Source organism: Schistocerca cancellata, chromosome 8 (genome assembly GCF_023864275.1).
Source record: "Schistocerca cancellata isolate TAMUIC-IGC-003103 chromosome 8, iqSchCanc2.1, whole genome shotgun sequence".
Taxonomy (NCBI): domain Eukaryota; kingdom Metazoa; phylum Arthropoda; class Insecta; order Orthoptera; family Acrididae; genus Schistocerca; species Schistocerca cancellata.
In genome coordinates, this window is record NC_064633.1 from 45199950 (window position 1) to 45222126 (window position 22177).

Here is a 22177-nt window from a genome sequence, read left to right on the forward strand (position 1 = left end):
TTCCATATTCGACACGATACGTAAGACATGGGCTACTTTCCAAAATAACTTTTCTCTACTGCCAGTCTACACTTTTAATTATGGCCTGCATGCCTGTTTTGGAAAAAGGTTCCCATTTTCAGTTGCGTTTCCTGTGTATTATTTGAATTATTCGTGATGATCTCGATGTGTTAACTGTTCTTTGTTCTGCTGCCTTTACTATCATATGTGACCTCAGTATTACTGCCATCGTAGTCTATACGGAGCGTGCACTGTTGTCTACTGTAAATAGTACAGGGCGCTCGAGTGCAGATTAGGTAAGAAAAGGGCGGTAAATCAGCCATGTCCTTCTCTCTATAAAACCGTCAGTACTGCCTACTAGGGATTCCATTCCACACTGCAATGCTACAGAAGAGGAATGACAACCATAGTGTAGACAAACACTTTAGCAGATTTGCTGTATCTTATAAGTATTATGATAACAAATCCGAGTCTATGGCTCATCTTTCCAAGTCACCAAGTGGCGGCTAATTGCGTTATTTCACCCCTTTCATGTGAATTTACAGATGTTATTTAGAACGCGAAACACTAAGCAAAGCATGGTTATTACTACCAAAATTCGATGCCTTAGGATAATTACAGCCCGCACCGGACCTATTTGAGTAACTGGATTTTAATTATTAACCACCCAATACATGGGTAGATTAGTGGTACGAGGTATTAATATCTAAGCTTATGTAGTAACTGTTGCAAACTATCCAAGCATTTTAAATAAAGTGTATATAATATGCTTTCGTATACATTTTAACCATGTTCTGCCGAGTGTGTCACTCCAGATGCTGCTTCAGGCTGCGGTTCGATTGCTCGAAGACACTTGCTCTTATTGGCGTAGGGTGCGGATAGGGTGGAGCACTAAGTTGGCGCGTTCAAGCGATCTACTGGGAGCTTCCCGCCTCGCGAAGTTATTCCACGCTGGAACTCGATGCCAGCCAGAGACCCCAGTAGGTGCGTGGCCCTACTGGAGAAGCTCGGTGGAGGCACGGACAAGCTGGCTGGAGTCATGGCGGCAGCGGACTGGCCGCTCCAGCGGTGCGGAAGAGTGTCTTGACAGGCACAGGGCCGGTGGGGGCCGCGTCTGATTCCTTCGGGTAAATAAAGCCGCTACAACACACAAGCAGAAGTAATTCCTTGGACATTAAAATTTTCGTGTTGCTTTACTCTACATGTGTCCTTAGGTGACAGTCTTGAAAAGTAGCCCTGGTAACGATGTCTGATTTACAGCATAAGCTTCTCACAGTCACCAGGTTCTTAAGAGTTCCTACCCCACGTTTAACAGTGCTTAAAAGTTATAACACATTAAAATACATCATCAAATGCCTTTAACAAACAAACTATCATGCTTGTTCCACGAAATTTCGGATGTTTGCAACTTCCTACCACAATATTTCGGCGCAGAGTCTTCTGGGCATCTGCAGGTGATACTGGCGAAAAGTCCCTGAGCTCTGGTATTCAAGGCCCCTCCGGCACATGCGTGGTGGATTCACTTGGCGTTGCGAGTGCGCTACTTGAGCGCGTTCGATTCTGCTGCGCCGCGCGCCGTCCGTAGTGAAAACTCGCCGCATCGATATCAGTTCGATTGTCTTCCCACGGTTCCATCACAGAACTGCACCGGCTACGAAGGACACGAAGATTTTCGACGACTAGATTCCAAGCCGAATTCAATTGGAAACCGCCGCCACGATTAATAAGAGACTCATTGTCAGACAGCCGTATTTCCACCGATTCATTCATAATACAGCCCCAAAAGTTAGACTATGGGCAACAATTTTTGTCTCATTGTACTTCATGGCATGACCAGTGGAAATACAGTGTTCGGCGATGGCAGACTTACAAGGCTGGAGAAGGAGAGTATGCCGCCGATGTTCTACTATGCGATCCTGCACAGTACGCGTCGTTTGCGCTATGTAAGATTTGACGCATTCACACGGAATCCTGTAAACACCAGCCTTCCGCAGCTCTAGGTTGTCTTTGACAGATCCCAACAGCGACGAATTATTTTCGGGAGGGCCAAAGATTGTTTTCACTTTATATTTTCTTAATATTCTGGATATTTGCGTCGAAATATTAGCAATATATGGTAAACAGGCAGTCGTTTTAAAGGCCTCTCCTCTTCTTTGTAGAATGAAGGCTTTCACGACCGGTTGACATGGCTGTTGATATACTTTCCGGGATGTGAGGTCGTGGTGCAAGAACTTATCTGCTCCTTACGTTTCGTCCAGGACTGCGCTGGACTTCCTCAGAGGCGCTGCTCCGCTGATTCTTGCCTCCTCTTCTTTGTTTCGTCGTTTACAGGTCTGCACCGCTCTCTCCACTTGCTGGGACGAATACCCATTCTTCAGAAATACAGTTTGCAGGTGCTCCAGTTCCGATTGCAAACCATCGGTGTCAGAGATTACGTGGACTCGGTGAATCAATGTCTTCAGAACAACCATCGCTTGTGCCAGATGGTGGCAACTAGCGGCTTGCAAGTAAAGGTTTGTGTGAATGGGCTTTCTCTATACCAAATGACCAAGTGTGCCATCGCTCTTAAGTCGCACCAATACGTCTAAAAACGGCAGACAGTCCTCCTTCTCGAACTACATAGTATATTTTATGTTTTCGTTTATAGAGTTCAGATGTTGTAGGAACTCTCGCAGACGATCACAAACATGAGGCCAAACTATAAAAGTATCATTAACATATCACCAAAACATTTTTGGTTTAAAAGTGTCTCAGGCGAGTGCACGCTCCTAAGTCTTCCATAGAAAGATTGGCCACCAGGTGTGTAAAGGACTCCCCACGGCGACACCGTCTGAGTGCTCATAAAACTCGTTCACCATCATCATCATCATCATCATTTAAGACTGATTATGCCTTTCAGCGTTCAGTCTGTACCATAGTCCCCCTTATAAAATTCCTCCATGATCCCCTATACAGTGCTAACATTGGTGCCTCTTCTGATGTTAAGCATATTACTTCAAAATCATTCTTAACCGAATCCAGGTACCTTCTCCTTGGTCTACCCCGACTCCTCCTACCCTCTACTGCTGAACCCATGAGTCTCTTGGGTAACCTTGCTTCTCCCATGCGTGTAACATGACCCCACCATCTAAGCCTGTTCGCCCTGACTGCTACATCTATAGAGTTCATTCCGAGTTTTTCTTTGATTTCCTCATTGTGCACACCCTCCTGCCATTGTTCCCATCTACTAGTACCTGCAATCATCCTAGCTATTTTCATATCCGTAACCTCAATATTACTGATAAGGTAACCTGAATCCACCCAGCTTTCGCTCCCATACAACAAAGTTGGTCGAAACATTGAACGGTGCACAGATAACAGTCTTGGTACTGACTTCCTTCTTGCAGAAGAGAGTAGATCGTAGCTGAGCGCTCACTGCCTTAGTTTTGCTACACCTCGCTTCCAGTTCTTTCACTATGTTGCCATCCTGTGAGAATATGCATCCTAAGTACTTGAAACCCTGCACCTGTTCTAACTTTGTTCCTCCTATTTGGCACTTAATCCGTTTATATCTCTTTCCCGTGACATTACTTTTCTTTTGGAGATGCTAATCTTCATACCATAGTCCTTACATTCTGATCTAGCTCTGAAATATTACATTACAAACTTTCAATAGAATCTGCCATCACAATTAAGTCATCCGCATATGCGAGACTGCTTATTTTGTGATCACCTATCTTAATCTCACCCAGCCAGTCTATTGTTTTCAACATATGATCCATAAATAATATGAACAACAGTGGACACAGGTTGCAGCCTTGTCTTACCCCTGAAACTACTCCGAACCATGAACTCAGTTTACCGTCAACTCTAACTGCTGCCTGACTATCTGCGTAAAGACCTTTAATTGCTTGCAAAAGTTTGCCTCCTATTCCATAACCTTGTAGAACAGACAATAACTTCCTCCTAGGAACCCGGTCATATGCCTTTTCTAGATCTATAAAACATAGATACAATTCCCTGTTCCATTCGTAACACTTCTCCATTATTTGCCGTAAGCTAAAGATCTGGTCCTGACAACCTCTAAGAGGCCTAAACCCACAATGATTTTCATCCAATTTGTCCTCAACTAATATTCGCACTTTCTTTTCAACAATACCTGAGAAGATTTTACCCACAACACTGATCAAAGAGGCACCTCTGTAGTTGTTACAATCTTGTCTGTTTCCATGTTTAAAGATTGGTGTGATTACTGCTTTCGTCCAGTCTGATGGAACCCGTCCCAACTCCCACGCCATTTCAATTATCCTGTGTAGCCATTTAAGACCTGACATTCCACTGTATTTGATGAGTTCCGACTTAATTTCATCCACCCCAGCTGCTTTATTGCACTGCAATCTATTGACCATTTTCTCCACTTCCTCAAATGTGATCCTATTTCCATCATCATTCCTATCCCATTGTACATCGAAATCTGAAACATTACTGATCGTATTTTCACCTACATTGAGCAACTCTTCAAAATATTCCCTCCATCTGCCCAAGGACTCCACAGGATTCACCAGCAGTTTTCCTGACCTGTCCAGAATACTTGTCATTTCCTTCTTACCTCTCTTTTGGAAGACTGCTAATTACACTCCAGAATGGTTTTCCAGCAGCTTGACCCAAAGTCTCCAACCTGTTTCCAAAGTCTTCCCAAGATTTCTTCTTGGATGCTGCAATTATCTGTTTGGCTTTGTTTCTTTCTTCAACATAACTTTCTCTGTCTACCTGAGTTCTAGTATGTAGCCATTTTTGATATGCCTTCTTTTTCCTTTTACAGGCTGCCTTGACTGTGTCATTCCACCAAGCTGTTTGCTTCATCCTACCTTTACACACTACTGTTCCAAAACACTCTTTGGCCACTTCTAGTACTGTGTCCCTGTACCTTGTCCATTCCTTTTCCTGTGACTGCGATTGACTACATTCAACTAACTGGTACCTTTCTGAGATCACTGTTATGTACTTGTGCCTGATTTCCTTATCCTAAAGTTTCTCCACTCTTATCCTCCTACAAATGGACCTGACCTCCTGCACTTTCGGCCTCACAATACCAATTTCACTGCAGATTAAGTAGTGATCAGTGTCATCACAGCCTTCCTGAATTCCTGATCTGTTATTATATAGTCAATGACAGGTCTGGTTGCCCTGCCTTCGCAAGTATACCGGTGAATGTTCTTGTGTTTAAAAAATGAGTTTGTGATTACTAAGCCCATACTGGCACAGAAATCCAAGAGTTGTTTCGCGCTCCTGTTGGCCTCCATATCCTCTCCAAATTTACCCATAACCTTTTCATACCCTTCTGTTCGATTTCCAATCCTGGCATTAAAATCATCCATGAGCAGAACACTGTCCTTGTCCTTTACTCTAACACCTACATCACTGAGTGCATCATGAAAACTATCCATCTTATCTTGATCTGTCCCTTCACAATGCGAATATATTGACACAATCCTAATTTTCTTGCTAGACACTGTCAAATCTATCCACATCAGTCGTTCGTTTACATACCTTATTGCAACTACGCTGGGTTCCATTTCTTTCCTGGTGAAAAGCCCTACATCCCATTGTGCTATTCCTGCTTTGACTCCTGACAGGTAGACCTTGTATTCTCCCACTTCCTCTTCTTTCTCACCCCTTACCCGAATGTCACTAAGAGCTAAAACGTCCAACCCCATCTTGCTTACAGCCTCTGCCAGATCTACCTTCTTCCCAGAGTAGCCCCTATTGATATTAATAGCTCCCCATCTCATTAACATTCGTTTGCCGAGTCGAATCTTAGGAGTCCCTGGTCTGTCAATTGCAGGTGGGGCTCCGTCACCTCCAAAGGTGCGAGGCATTTTGCTCTGATTGTTGCCAGCTTCATATTTATAGTACCAGGAAAGCACGTTGCTAGCCTTACTTGGCCCGGGTCCCATTGAGTTTTACCCGTAACGGTTGAGGGACTAACCGGTGGATTTGGTAGTGTTTGCCGTCTGAGCACAAAGGTGACCACGACTCGGAATACGTCCGAGACGTCCAGCCTTATTCCAAAGTAACTGGTATCCCGACTGTCAGGACCACTTACTTGGCCACTCATACGTTGCCCGCGGTTCATTAACTAGGACATGACACCAGGAACCCACACCATGAACTCGTTGTTAAATAAAAAATATGTAGAGCAGGGGGTGTGCTCGAACAGCGCTGTAATGTCAGCTCCAAATCTATTGCCAGTGAGATGCAGTGACTCCACAAGAGGTGCATTTGTAAAAAGTGAAAATCTCACAAACTATCTTGCATTTACGAAGTTACAACTAGCAACCTGGATTATTAAATTTCTTTTCCAATTTTCTGTCACAATTGCTCGCTGCCTCACCTCTGAATTGCGTGGATGCTTTTCTTTAATCCCAAACACTCGAACAGTACTCAAGAATGAATCGCACATGCGTTCTATAAGCCTTCTCCGTTACAGATGAGTTACACATTCCTGAAATTCTCCCAACATAAGGAAGTAGTGTACTGGCCTTCCCTACTACAGATGGCCAAGTGGACACCCCTCTGCATGAAGTCAGGATAGAAGCTGGGTACCTGTGAAGCGTCTCTGACACTAGCAAAACTGTGTCAGAGGTAAATTGTTTATTAACCATATTAACTGTCGTCTTGTTCCACAGCGGTGTTGTAGCCTATACCTCATTCAGCTGCATGTTGGACTTCCGCTGACGATTGCCGAGCAGTGTCCGATTTTTGCTTTTACCAGTGGGGGGGATGTCTTAGGGGGTTAGTATAATTATATATGTTACTAGCTTGGACCGTGGTGTTACCCATGGTTAAACAGTTATTTATAAATAGATGTTAATGCCGAAACTCACTATTCACGCGTATGCACTATCAGAAAAATCACTTTGTGAGTTGTTTTAGTAAACCTTCAAATTTAGATCTCTCCTGAGTTGATCAGGAACCATCATGTCTCAGTTTTTCAAAAAGATGGACAAGAGAACTGTGACTTTCAAGAAAAGTTCGAACAGCATTAAATGAGGAAGCAACCCAACGTACGCGAAAAATACGGCCTAGATTTAATAGCTGCGAGGATAATTCTTGTGAAACACTTTGTAGTATTCTGATTTTTGGGACTTTGAAAACACACAGAATATAAGGAATCTAAAAAAACCTGTATATGGTATACATCTGCTACATCATTCATAACATCGTGGACAGCTAATTCCATTTTGTGGTTCATACAATGAACGACAGTAGAGTGGCTACGCCTTTGTAAGGTGCAAGCATTGTTGAGCCATACTTTTCAATAGCTGCTAACAGTGTGCTGAAAATGCATTCTCCTGTCCCACTTTCTAATTCAACAATGTCAAAAAAATAATCGCAAGCAACTCCCTCAAAGGACAAACGTATAAATATTATTAAACAAGTTTTATTGGAAACCGTTGTACTTTCGTCCATCATGATACTAAAGTTTGTACCCGATTCTACAAGGAAGTGAGCAAGATTCTCTTTCATTTCTTCTCCTACAAACATAATGATTCGGCATGCATGGTCAGAATGAAGCATATTACCGACTGATAAACCATTAAGCTTTTGTAGTTCGATTACTGCAGGATACGATTTGAATGATAATTTCTGTTTAGCTATTACATATGCAGATCTGAACAACGAAGCAGTTCGATTACTTTTTCTTGATACCGCTTTCCCCACAACTTTGCACTTCAATCACACATTTTTCTAAACTTTTCTTTTCTTTTATCCTCATGATTTCTACGCACTTCATGTGTGATTTGCACTTTGCATGATTCCCGATTTTATCATTTAGATTTTTGGCGTTATTAGCATAAAGACCAGCTAAAAACGCGATATCGATACGCACACGTCCACCGCTTTCCACCTGAAGTTCACGAACTTGTGAACACACTGTGCATATTACTAAGTTTTTGTCATTTACGGACAGCCACGTCTTAGTCTTTTGGCAGTTTTGAAAACGTGGTAAGGCAACACAATTTCCTACTATAATCGCAAGACTACTGCTGCTCCCATTCCTATCTTGAGATCTGTCAGAGTTTTCAGTCACCGGAGATTTAGCCTCTTCCCCTGTATTAGCACCATTATTACCGTTTTCGTTTTTGCATTCAGTGTCTATTGTAACTCTTTTAGCACCACTGTTAGTATCCCGGCTGTCAGAGTTTGTACACGTATCAGGTAATGCACTGATCTTAAGAAAATCATAAACTTTGCTTTGTTTGAATGGCATCCTGAAATTCCCTAGTTCTTACAGGCCCAGACGCACTCAACTCACTAACGAAGCTACTGAAGCGGGAACGTGTGAAGATCGCCGTGTGTTTGGCGGACACGAGGCAACGAACGAACGACACAAATTAATTTTGTGTACGCGATGCTGGGGAGCCTGTGTTAAGCTCCGCGCACGTGGTTCACGGCTAGCAAAGTCAGGCTGTCCGATTCCGTCTGGCCAGTGCCGTTGCTCACTCCGCACTACTTTGTGCTTTCGTCCCAGGAGCGTTAGTCCACGCCATACCGTTGCCAAAAGGTGGCCTAACAGTAAATGTTCGCACAGGTTCCGGGCCGGTCACCACCCTATGTCAGAGCCCGGAGTGGGAATTTCAGCCCCCAGCTCACCCAACTCTGCGGTACGACTGCTGCGGTATGACTGCCACACTACTTCCCTCGCAAGCTCGCAAGTAAACGGATGACACACCTTAGACGAAAGCAACAATGACAACATGATAATGATGATTTAGTTCTAAATGTTTTGAAATGCTTAACTACTACATAACACTTTTTCAGAATTGATAAGCAAACATATTAAGGGGCTCCAGAACGCCCTACACTTGTAATGTTAAAATAACGCTTATAAATTACATCTTTCCTCACAAAGTATTTGAGGTAGGAAGTTGAACTTTTTACAGATTATTTATTGGAATATGGGCTACAACTTAACACAGGGATTTTACAAAATTTTAGTTAAGTTATTAAATATGATTTTTTTTTCAATTGTAATGAAAATTCACAACATTTTTTGCAATTTTTTATTTATATATTCAAAAATATACAGTTTTTTGGAAAAAGGCTGTGTTAAATTATGCAGAAGGTACTGTGTAACATTTACTGAAAGTTTGAAACAAATATGTTTGGAAGATCCTTAGAAAACATGTATTTAGTATGAGAAAATAAAAGTTTTGGGAATCGAGCGACAAAGATTGGATTAACTTTTTAGTGCATTCCAGGTCCATTGGATGGATTATCTTCATCCTCTGCAAACTCCTCCTCCAGCTTCCTCTTGTTCCTCCTCCTGTTTACTCTTGCTTGTATTTCTAGACTCTTTACAGCCCTGTCTGCAGCCCGAAGGCGTTCCTTGTTTAAATCAAGCATCGCTCGTACCATGTTAGAATGTTATTATTTACAGTAATAACACATACCTTTGGCTTTCCAACATTTCTCCTTTTCTTAAAAGCCTTCAGAGGATTTCTAATAACTTTACTTTTACTCATTATTATACTTCAACAAAACAGAGACTCAAGAAACATAATTAATTACCAATATATTCGAGATAACGACACAGTAAATAAACATGAAACAATCGACAATCACACCAGCGATATATATTGAACCATCACAGGTAAGCCAAAACACATACTTTATCTCACATCACTAAAATGTACCTGATGAACACGGACGTTAATAATAACACCATTTGACAGCAGTTTAACAGCGCCACAGTGGGTCACGCCCATGTACAACACATTTCAAAAAAAATTAAAAAATAGTTGTAGTCTTCGGAATTGAATTAATTATATATCTATTAAAAGGTAATAGTCTGCAGATTCAGAAAACGCAAAAAAGTAAAAATTGAACTTTTCATGATTTTGAGCCTTTCCGGAGCCCCTTAATATTATTAATAGTAAGACTATATTAAAAACTTTCAGTGTTCGGCTCCACAAATTTAAATTAGATGTAAAGTTTTACTCCAGTGCGTGGGAAATAAACATCCCAGGTTGGGATGCATAAACTAAAACCAGAGGATGGGATGGTCTGATGCAGACAGGGGGAAATCTCCCCCATCCTCCCCTGCAAATCGCACACTGTGGCCGAGTCAGCTCCTCGTCTACAGACCCAGGCGAGGAGTGAGTGACCTCTCGCCGCGGTGAGCTGCCGGATTGGCTATGGTCCAGCACGAATGGTCCGTACTAGCTGTTGGAGTATGTTCGATCCTACTCCGAATTCGATGTTGATACTTCATGACCCATCCGTGACGTGGTGTTGTCCGAAGTCGTGTGGTCGGTCGATCTCCTTCCTACCAGCTACGTAGGTTTCAGCACCTGGAGGCGCCTAAGTGTTCAACAGGAACTTGGAACCCCCCAGGCACTGCTTCCGGCTTCTGTGCTGAAGTTCGGTGCTGTGAGCATTCCGCGATATGGTGTTGTGGGTAGACAGTCAGGTTCTCAATCAGCAATGGCAGGCGGCGAACAGTATGAAATTCATCAGGTGAAGGTCGTCATTTCAGTTATATCTTCGGCCGGTTCATAGACTATTCTGGAGTACCTATGACATAGATTTGCTACAGTAGCATAATTATGAAGTGGAGTGCTAATCTTGTGAACCTATCGATCCCAATGATCAACTCCTTGAGAGCTAGAGGGCTCGAGTATTTAAAGGGAGCTAACATCAGAGACAGCAAAGGACTTGGAAGAGCAGTTGAATGGAATGGATAGTGTCTTGAAAGGAAGATATAAGATGAACATCAACAAAAGCAAAACGAGGATAATGGAATGTAGTCGAATTAAGCCGGGTGATGCTGAGGGAATTAGATTAGGAAATGAGACACTTAAAGTAGTAAAGGAGTTTTGCTATTTGGGGAGCAAAATAACTTATAATGGTCGAAGTAGAGAGGATATAAAATGTAGACTGTCAATGGCAAGGAAAGCGTTTCTGAGGAAGAGAAATTTGTTAACATCGAGTATAGATTTAAGGGTCAGGAAGTCATTTCTGGAAGTATTTGTATGGAGTGTAGCCATGTATGGAAGTGAAACATGGACGGTAAACAGTTTGGACAAGAAGAGAATAGAAGCTTTCGAAATGTGGTGCTACAGAAGAATGCTGAAGATTAGATGGGTAGATCACATAACTAATGAGGAAGTATTGAATAGGATTGGGGAGAAGAGAAGTTTGTGGCACAACTTGACCAGAAGAAGGGATCGGCTGGTAGGACATGTTCTGAGGCATCAAGGGATCACCAATTTAGTATTGGAGGGCAGCGTGAAGGAAAAAATCGTAGGGGGAGACCAAGAGATGAATACACTAAGCAGATTCAGAAGGATGTAGGTTGCAGTAGGTACTGGGAGATGAAGAAGCTTGCACAGGATAGAGTAGCATGGAGAGCTGCATCAAACCAGTCTCAGGACTGAAGACCACAACAACAACAACATGAGGCTATGACGAAATGCTCAGATCGTAATGACCACATGTGTCCTTCTTATTCTGCTATATTCGCTTAACAGGTGAAGATTCTCTGAGACTGCTTCTTATGAAATAAGTACACTTTCTATCGACATCTCTAATGCGTGTCACGTTTCCGTTGCTTATCTTTCCCGCGCTAGTTTCTGTTGACACATCCTCTGTCTCTCTCTTTCTCTCTCTCGGCGTGATAAAAAATGTCGTGTGACTAGGGCCTCCCGTCGGGTAAACCGTTCGCCGGGTGCAAGTCTTTCGATTTGACGCCACTTCGGTGACTTGCGCGTCGATAGGGATGAAATGATGATGAAGAGTACAACACCCAGCCCCTGAGTGTAGAAAATCTCCGACTCAACCGAGAATCGAACATGGGCCCTTACGATTGATATTCTGTTGCGCTGATCGCTCAGTTACCGGGGGCGGATCTCGGCGTGATGTAAAGTAGTGAGGTGTGACCCACTTGCGACTACCGCTTATTTCCTGGTTCTGTCTCTGCCACTGAAGTAACCGCACATTGCGTGTAGCAAGGTGAATGAGTTTTAATAAAGTTTTCTAATTTCCAACACCTTACTATTCTGTGCCAAAACACTACTACCAACCTGACATGCTCATTCCATTTCATATCTCTATGCGACGTAGGTATTCAATCGAAGTGATTCATTGGATAATGTGACTGCCGCACGTTAATGATTCATCCAATATTTAATTTATGGAGTAAAGGCAACTTGATAGTGGCTTCCCACTTCAATGGATCGATTGAGAAGAGGCAGTTGTCCGGACTGCTTTGAGGCATGCCTCAAGAGTTTGGATTTCTACCTGCAGGTACCGTACGAATCGGATGTTCAAATGGTAACGTCACATTATGATACTTCAGCAGATTTCTAGGTTATGGTATACTATGGAGTATCAGCGCATTCTACATGCCTTCCCCAATCGGTAGATTAACTGAGGAAGACCAGATGCATGGCTCAACTTGACACTACACGTCAGGCGTTTTGGGTACCACACAGCGCAGTATAATTAAAGGCTAATAACCGCGCAGTTGTTTCTCATTGCGACGTATAAGTCTCATATTTGGCTCAGAGGTTCCTGTCACCTGCTTACGTATCGGTGCAAAAGCGTGGCGCCTTGCGGCGTCCTCTTTGGGCTCGATGGTGCTTCAAAGAGGGAACCCTCTCCGATATATTCATACATTTGTGAATGCCACATTCCTCCATGGACACACCACAGGAAGGGGTGAATTAGGAGCAGTGAAAAATCACAAATACCTTTTGCTGCTTCAGATCAACTTCAGTTTTCGTTGAATGGTTTTGAACGGTTGCTAGTGGTTCCACACTGCACACCAGAGCAAAATCTGCGGTCGCACTGCACTCGAAAGCGGTGAGTTTACGTTCAATACCGTTGAGGCACCACGATGTTCCTTAGAGTAAGGTTGAAGAGTGAGGCAGATGTCAGCAGTACAAAAGATTGTCAAGAACGTCTTTCGGTTTCTCATCGCACTGCAAACCGCAGTTTTTTCCCACGAAATGTCTGGAATCAAACTCTCAAGTAATGGGTATTTTCATTCAGCACTGTATGCCCACTCATGAGGCCTTATCGTGTTAATTCTGAGTGATGGTGTGACTAAAAATTTCATAAAAAACAGCGTGTTTCAACGCTTGTGGTTCTGACCTTACCGCTTTTTTTTTTGGTCATCAGTCTACTGACTGGTTTGATGCGGACCGCCACGAATTCCTTTCCTGTGCTAAACTCTTCATCTCACAGTAGCACTTGCAACCTACGTCCTCAATTATTTGCTTGACGTATTCCAATCTCTGTCTTCCTCTACAGTTTTTGCCCTCTACAGCTCCCTCTAGTACCATGGAAGTCATTCCCTCATGTCTCAGCAGATGTCCTATCATCCTGCACCTTCTCCTTATCAGTGTTTTCCACATATTCCTTTCCTCTCCGATTCTGCGTAGAACCTCCTCATTCCTTACCTTATCAGTCCACCTAATTTTCAACATTCGTCTATAGCACCACATCTCAAATGCTTCGATTCTCTTCTGTTCCGGTTTTCCCACAGTCCATGTTTCACTACCATACAATGCTGTACTCCCGACGTACGTCCTCAGAAATTTCTTCCTCAAATTAAGGCCGGTATTTGATATTAGTAGACTTCTCTTGGCCAGAAATGACTTTTTTGCCATAGCGAGTCTGCTTTTGATGTCCTCCTTGCTCCGTCCATCATTGGTTATTTTACTGCCTAGGTTGCAGAATTCCTTAACTTCATTGACTTCGTGACCATCAGTCCTAATGTTAAGTTTCTCGCTGTTCTCATTTGTACTACTTCTCATTACCTTCGTCTTTCTCCGATTTACTCTCAAACCATACTGTGTACTCATTAGGCTGTTCATTCCGTTCAGCAGATCATTTAATTCTTCTTCACTTTCACTCAGGATAGCAATGTCATCAGCGAATCGAATCATTGATATCATTTCACCTTGTAATTTAATTCCACTCCTGAACCTTTCTTTTATTTCCATCATTGCTTCCTCGATGTACAGATTGAAGAGAAGGGGCGAAAGGCTACAGCCTTGTCTTACACCCTTTTTAATACGAGCACTTCGTTCTTGATAGTCCACTCTTATTATTCCCTCTTGGTTGTTGTACATATTGTATATGACCCGTCTCTCCCTATAGCTTACCCCTGCTTTTTTCAGAATCTCGAACAGCTTGCACCATTTTATATTGTCGAACGCTTTTTCCAGGTCGACAAATCCTATGAAAGTGTCTTGATTTTTCTTTACCCTTGCTTCCATTATTAGCCGTAACGCCAGAATTGCCTCTCTCGTCCCTTTACTTTTCCTAAAGCCAAACTGATCGTCACCTAGCGCATTCTCAATTTTCTTTTCCATTCTTCTGTATATTATTCTTGTGAGCAGCTTCGATGCATGAGCTGTTAAGCTGATTGTGCGATAATTCTCGTACTTGTCAGCTCTTGCAGTCTTCGGAATTGTGTGGATGATGCTTTTGGTTCAAATGGCTCTGAGCACTATGGGACTCAACTGCTGTGGTCATAAGCCCCCTAGAACTTAGAACTACTTAAACCTAACTAACCTATGGACAGCACACAACACCCAGCCATCACGAGGTAGAGAAAATCCCTGACCCCGCCGGGAATCGAACCCGGGAACCCGGGCGTGGGAAGCGAGAACGCTACCGCACGACGATAATGCTTTTCCGAAAGTCAGATGGTATATCGCCAGACTCATATATTCTACACACCATCGTGAATAGTCGTTTTGTTGCCACTTCCCCCAATGATTTTAGAAACTCTGATGGAATGTTGTCCATCCCTTCTGCCTTATTTGACCGTAAGTCCTCCAAAGCTCTTTTAAATTCCGATTCTAATACTGGATCCCCTATCTCTTCTAAATCGACTCCTGTTTCTTCTTCTATCACATCAGACTAATATTCACCCCCATAGAGGCTTTCAATGTATTCTTTCCACCTATCTGCTCTCTCCTCTGCATTTAACAGTGGAATTCCCGTTGCACTCTTAATGTTACCACCGTTGCTTTTAATGTCACCAAAGGTTGTTTTGACTTTCCTGTATGCTGAGTCTGTCCTTCCGACAATCAAATATTTTTCGATGTCTTCACATGTTCCCTGCAGCCATTTCGTCTTAGCTACCCTGCACTTCCTATTTATTTCATTCCTCAGCGACTTGTATTTCTGTATTCCTGATTTTCCCGGAACATGTTTGTACTTCCTCCTTTCATCAATCAGCTGAAGTATTTCTTCTTTTACCCATGGTTTCTTCGCAGCTACCTTCTTTGGACGTATGTTTTCCTTACCAACTTCTGTGATGGCCCGTTTTAGAGATGTCCATTCCTCTTCAACTGTACTGCCTACTGCGCTATTCCTTATTGCTGTATCTATAGCGTTAGAGAACTTCAAACGTATCTCGTCATTCCTTGGTACTTCCGTATCCCACTTCTTTGCCTATTGATTCTTCCTGACTAATGTCTTGAACTTCAGCCTACTCTTCATCACTACTCTATTGTGATCTGAGTCTATATCTGTTCCTGGGTACGCCTTACAATCCAGTATCTGATTTCGGAATCTCTGTCTGACCATGATGTAATCTAATTGAAATCTTCCCGTATCTCCTGGCCTTTTCCAAGTATACCTCCTCCTCTTGTGATTCTTGAACAGGTCTTACCGCAGAGGTGTCTAAAGAAGACGTGAAATGTTGGTGGGACTGTGGCGGCCTTCCCATCGTGTGACACGTCCACTGCTGTGTTGGGCAGAATTTTGGCGTAATTTGGTGCCAATGTGACATCATTTACCCCTTCTCACGTCACATGAAATTCTGAGCCCTGGTCCTTTTTTCTCCGAGACCTTGCTGTTTGAAGCATCGTCGAGTCCGAGGCTGATGTCTCAGGGGGCCACGTTTCTGCACCATTACGGCAGGAGGTGGTAGACACGTCTGAACCAAATTTAAAACGTATGCGTCTCAGTCAAAGGCAATTTTAGGTGTTTGAAAAAGTGATTCCTTAATTCTGTTACGGTTGAGGTACAATGTCAAGATGAGTCATGCAACAGGTACACTTCAGTTCATCTGTAAGTAGACTACTTATATGTTTGCATGTTGGCAACGCTATAGACTATATTAATATCACTACAGCCCTCAATAAGAGACTCTGTGGTTGCTCGGACTAGCAGTGAGCAGCTAGCGAGCGGACGGCTTGGACATGTATCCTCTGTGGAGACTCAGTGCTGGTAGGACATGCAATGTAAAATGAGGATGATTCATTTGTACTGTCTTTAGAGACTGTGAGGAGAATTTTTATTTTATTGACCAACAGCATATTACTTGACCTTTATGTGCATCTGATCTATTTGACATTGTTAATATAAAAAAGAAATTTAACAGCTTAGTCTTGGCCACTGCCCAAATCACTTAGTAAAAATATTTGAGGGGAGCAGGGGGGCTATGTAAGAAGAAGCCTGTTTATATGTTGGCAGCGCTATAGATTGTATTAATATCGCTGACAGCGCTCTGCGCCCTTGGTAGGAGACTCTGTGGTTGGACAGACTAGCAGTTAACAGTCAGCAAGCAGACGGCTTGAACATGTGTCCTTCGTGGAGACTCGGTGTTGGAAGGACATGAACTGCAAATGCCTCCTAGTTAGAGCCTGTAGTACACTCCTGGAAATGGAAAAAAGAACACATTGACACCGGTGTGTCAGACCCACCATACTTGCTCCGGACACTGCGAGAGGGCTGTACAAGCAATGATCATACGCACGGCACAGCGGACACACCAGCAACCGCGGTGTTGGCCGTCGAAGGGCGCTAGCTGCGCAGCATTTGTGCACCGCCGCCGTCAGTTTCAGCCAGTTTGCCGTGGCATACGGAGCTCCATCGCAGTCTTTAACACTGGTAGCATGCCGCGACAGCGTGGACGTGAACCGTATGTGCAGTTGACGGACTTTGAGCGAGGGCGTATAGTGGGCATGCGGGAGGCCGGGTGGACGTACCGCCGAATTGCTCAACACGTGGGGCGTGAGGTCTCCACAGTACATCGATGTTGTCGCCAGTGGTCGGCGGAAGGTGCACGTGCCCGTCGACCTGGGACCGGACCGCAGCGACGCACGGATGCACGCCAAGACCGTAGGATCCTACGCAGTGCCGTAGGGGACCGCACCGCCACTTCCCAGCAAATTAGGGACACTGTTGCTCCTGGGGTATCGGCGACGACCATTCGCAACCGTCTCCATGAAGCTGGGTTACGGTCCCGCACACCGTTAGGCCGTCTTCCGCTCACGCCCCAACATCGTGCAGCTCGCCTCCAGTGGTGTCGCGACAGGCGTGAATGGAGGGACGAATGGAGACGTGTCGTCTTCAGCGATGAGAGTCGCTTCTGCCTTGGTGCCAATGATGGTCGTATGCGTGTTTGGCGCCGTGCAGGTGAGCGCCACAATCAGGACTGCATACGACCGAGGCACACAGGGCCAACACCCGGCATCATGGTGTGGGGAGCGATCTCCTACACTGGCCGTACACCACTGGTGATCGTCGAGGGGACACTGAATAGTGCACGGTAGTTCCAAACCGTCATCGAACCCATCGTTCTACCATTCCTACACCGGCAAGGGAACTTGCTGTTCCAACAGGACAACGCACGTCCGCATATATCCCGTGTCACCCAACGTGCTCTAGAAGGTGTAAGTCAACTACCCTGGCCAGCAAGGTCTCCGGATCTGTCCCCCATTGAGCATGTTTGGGACTGGATGAAGCGTCGTCTCACGCGGTCTGCACGTCCAGCACGAACGCTGGTCCAACTGAGGCGCCAGGTGGAAGTGGCATGGCAAGCCGTTCCACAGGACTACATCCAGCATCTCTACGATCGTCTCCATGGGAGAATAGCAGCCTGCATTGCTGCGAAAGGTGGATATACACTGTACTAGTGCCGACATTGTGCATGCTCTGTTGCCTGTGTCTATGTGCCTGTGGTTCTGTCAGTGTGATCATGTGATGTATCTGACCCCAGGAATGTGTCAATAAAGTTTCCCCTTCCTGGGACAATGAATTCACGGTGTTCTTCCAGGAGTGTAGTTAGAATCCTTTTATTTAACTGGCTGTAGTTGCTGCTTGCTGTAACTGGTGTAGTTCGTGTTATGAAGATTTTCTTTGAGGTAATTGACTCATGAAAAAGTGTCGGTTGCTGTTAGGATTTCTTGCAGTTCAGCGCCATTCTTTTGTGTTAACTATTTGAAGCCATGTTGTCATAGTACAGCAGTCACATTGCGTTTGGCTTATATACTGTGGACAATATATGAATTGGTTAAACTTGAATAGACATTGTCAGGGGAAATTCCGTAGGTCAGTGTTGAAATTATAAAAATAAGTAACGAGACAGTAGGTTAAGTTTCACTCAGTAGTTTAACCAGAAGTTTCACTCGGTAGCGCCGGCCGGTGTGGCCTTGCGGTTCTAGGCGCTTCAGTCTGGAACCGCGTGAAAGCTACGGTCGCAGGTTCGAATCCTGCCTCGGGCATGGATGTGTGTGATGTCCTTAGGTTAGTTAGGTTTAAGTAGTTCTAAGTTCTAGGGGACTGATGACCACAGATGTTAAGTCCCATAGTGCTCAGAGCCATTTGAACCATTTCACTCGGTAGCAGCAGTTGCACTCAGCAGTTCCCGTAAACACTAAGAAGTTTCACACCTACTTACTGGGAAGACGTCTGCAATATGCTGAGACACAATAATACAGTGTAACATAGAAATGGGCCGAAGTGTCAATGTGCCATCGACATGATCATTCCATTCACATGAGTTCTGCAGGCAGAAATCCAAATTCTTGAGGTATGCTTCAAAACATTCTTGGCAGCTAGGTCATCTCAGTCGATCCACTGAAGTGGGAAGCCATTAACAAGCAGCCTTTACTCCATAAACTAAACGTTGAATGAATCATTAACATGTATCAGCCACATTATCCAGCTACCCACATCACTTAAATATCTAGACGTAAAGTCGCAAAGAGATATGAAATGGAATGACTACCTCAGGATGGTAGTAGGGAAGTCCAATACCAGTCTTCCTTTCATCGGGATAGTTTTGAAAGACAGCTTATAAAACCCTAGTGCGACTCATTCTAGAGTGCTGTTTGAGTGTTAGGGTTCCCCACCAATTTGAATTAAAAGAAGATATCCAAGCTACTGAGAGACAGGCTGCAAGGTTAGTTACCTGTAGTGCCGATCAGCACGGAAATATTACAGTGATGCTTCCTAAACTCAAATGGGAATCCCTGGAGGGTGGCCGACGTTCTTTTGGCGAGGCAATATTGGGAAATTTTAGGGAAACTGTATTTGAGGCAGACTAAAGAACGCTTTTACTGCCGCCAATGTACAATTTGCGTAAGGAGAATCCGAGAAATTACCGCTTGAACGAAGTCCTTTAGACAGTAATTTTTTCCTCGCGCTATATGCGAGTGTTACAATGTAGGAAATTAGGATTAATGGTACGTGATAAACTCCGCCTTGCATCTTATCGTGGCTTGCAGAGTACGACTGAGTATGTAGATGTAGATGTGACTCCCAGAGCACATGATCCAATAAATGACGAAGACGTTTCCAAGGTTTCTTTGCATTACAACAAAGAAGATGGCGAAGCTTCGCAAAAGCTCGAAATTTTGGCGAACTTCAATGACAGATGTTTTTCAAAGTATCCACAAGGAATCACTGTACCGAAATCCGGCATAAAATCCCAAAAGGTTCTGCTTGTATGTATCGTACAACAGGAGAAAGACACAATTATTACGTTCACTTTGCGATGACAATGGTGATGTCATTAATGACAGTGCCACTGAAGCAGAGTTACTTAACACGAAAGTTCCAAAATTCAAATCGAGAACAATTGACAACTTAGAAGTAGATATCCTCGGTATAGCAAAGCAGCTTAAATTACTTTATAAAAGGAAGTCCTCTGGTCTTGATTACATACCAGTCAGGTTCCTTTAGGAGTGTATTGACACAATAATCCATATTTTGCAATCATATAGAACCAGTCGCTTGTCGAAGGATCTGTACCAAAGGAATGGGAAGTTGCCCAAGTCACATCAATCCCAAAGGAAGGAAATAGGAGTAATCTGATGAATTACAGATCCTTTATCGCTAACATCGATTTGCAGTAGGATTTTGGAACATATATTGTGTTCAAACGTTATGAGTTATCTCGAAGGAAACGATTTATTGACAAACAGCCAACACGGCTTCAGATCTTCCTTCTCACGACGTAATGAGTGCTGTTGACAGATAATGTTAAATTGATTCATTATTTTTAGATTTCCGCTACTCAGCTTCATATCAAATCTAATGCCTGTCGAGTATCGTCTCAGTTGTGCGACTGCATTTGTGATTTCCTGTCAGAAAGGTTACAGTTTGTAGTAATCGATGAAAAGTGTTTGAGTAAAACAGAGGTAATACCTGCCTTTCCCAAGGAAGTTTTATAAGCACTAAGATGTTACTACTCTACATAAACGATATACGAGAAATAAGAATGGCCTTCTTAGATTGTTGGCAGATAATGCTGTTATTTACCATCTTATGAAGTCATCACATAATCAGAACAAAGTGTGGAACGATTTAAACGAGATATATGTATGTTGAAATATGTGGCATTTGACTCTAAATAAAGATAAGTGTGTAGTTATCCACATGACTACTACAAGGAATCTGCTGAATTTTGGTTACACATAAATCTTGCAAATCTAAAGGCTGTTCATTCAACATTTACGAGTAACTGGAATGATCATGTAGATGATGTTGTGTATAAGGAAACCCAAAGACAGGAATTTACTAGCAGAATATGTGCTGTTTACAGATAATGTCAAATTGATTTATTATTTTTAGATTTCCATTACTCAACTTCTTACCAAATTTAATGCCTATGGAGTATAGTTTCAGCTGTGTGACTGGATTCATGATTTCCAAGCTGAAAGGTGACAGTTTGTAGTAATCGATGGAAAGTGAGTAAAACAGAAGTAATACCTGCCTTTCCCCAAGGAAGTTTTATAGGCCCCAAGATGTTTCAAATCTTCATAAACAATTTAGGAGTAAAATGAGAGGCCTTCATAGATTGTTGGCGCATAAGGCTGTTATTTACCATCTTATGAAGTCATCAGATAATCAAAACAAATTGTGGAACGAGTTAAACAAGGTACATGTATGGTTCGAAAAGTGGCATTAGACTCTAAATAAAGATAAGTGTGTAGCCATCCACATGACTGCTAAAAGGAATCTCCTAAATTTTGGTTACACACAAATCTCACAAATCTAAAGGTTGTAAATTCAACATTTACGAATAAATGGAATGATCATGTAGATAATGTTGTGTGTAAGGAAAACCAAAGATTGCGATTTACTAGCAGAATAAGTGCTATTGACAGATAATGTTAAATTGATTTATTATTTTTAGATTTCCGTTCCACAACTTATTATCAGATTTAATTCATGCGGAGTATAGTCTCAGGTGTGTGACTGGATTCATGATTTCCTAGCTGAAAGGTGACAGCTTGTAGTAATCGAAGTAAAACAGAAGTAATACCTGCTTTTCCCCAAGAAGTTTTATAGGCCACAAGATGTTTGAAATCTACATAAGCAATTTAGGAGTATTACAAGTGGCCTTCATACATTGTTTGCAGATAATGCTGTTATTTACCATCTTATGAAGTTATCAGATAAACAAAACAAATTGTGGACCTATTTAAAGAAGATATACGTATGATTCAAGAAGTGGCATTTGACTCTAAATAAAGATAAGTATGGTTATCCACATGACTGCTAAAAGGAATCCGCCATATTTTGGTTACATAAAAATCACACAAATCTAAAGGCTGTAAATCAACATTTACAAATAACTAAGGAAGTTTTATAGGCCCCAAGCCATTTCAAATCTGCATCAACAATTTAGGAGGAAAATGAGTGGCCTTCTTATATTGTTCACAGATAATGCTGTTATTGACCATCTTATGAAGTCATGAGATAATAAAAACTAATTGTGGAACGATTTAGACAAGATATATGTCTGGTTCAAAAACTGGCATTGCACTCTAAATAAAGATACATGTGTGATTATCCACATGACTACTGAAAGGAATCTGTTAAATTTTGGTTATACATAAATGACACAAATCTAAAGGCAGCAAATTGAACATTTACA

At 42.9% G+C, this 22177-nt stretch overlaps 1 protein-coding gene across 1 annotated transcript in view; it reads right to left on the minus strand.

Annotated features, from left to right (window-relative positions):
* Positions 1–891: 891 nt before the first annotated feature.
* Positions 892–22177, minus strand: part of LOC126095328 (piggyBac transposable element-derived protein 2-like) — a 30408-nt gene continuing 9122 nt past the window's right edge. Inside the window, exon 2 of the mRNA XM_049910135.1 lies at positions 892–1140. Within this exon, the coding sequence (XP_049766092.1) occupies positions 892–1140 (249 nt within the window). The remainder of the gene's footprint in view (positions 1141–22177) is intronic.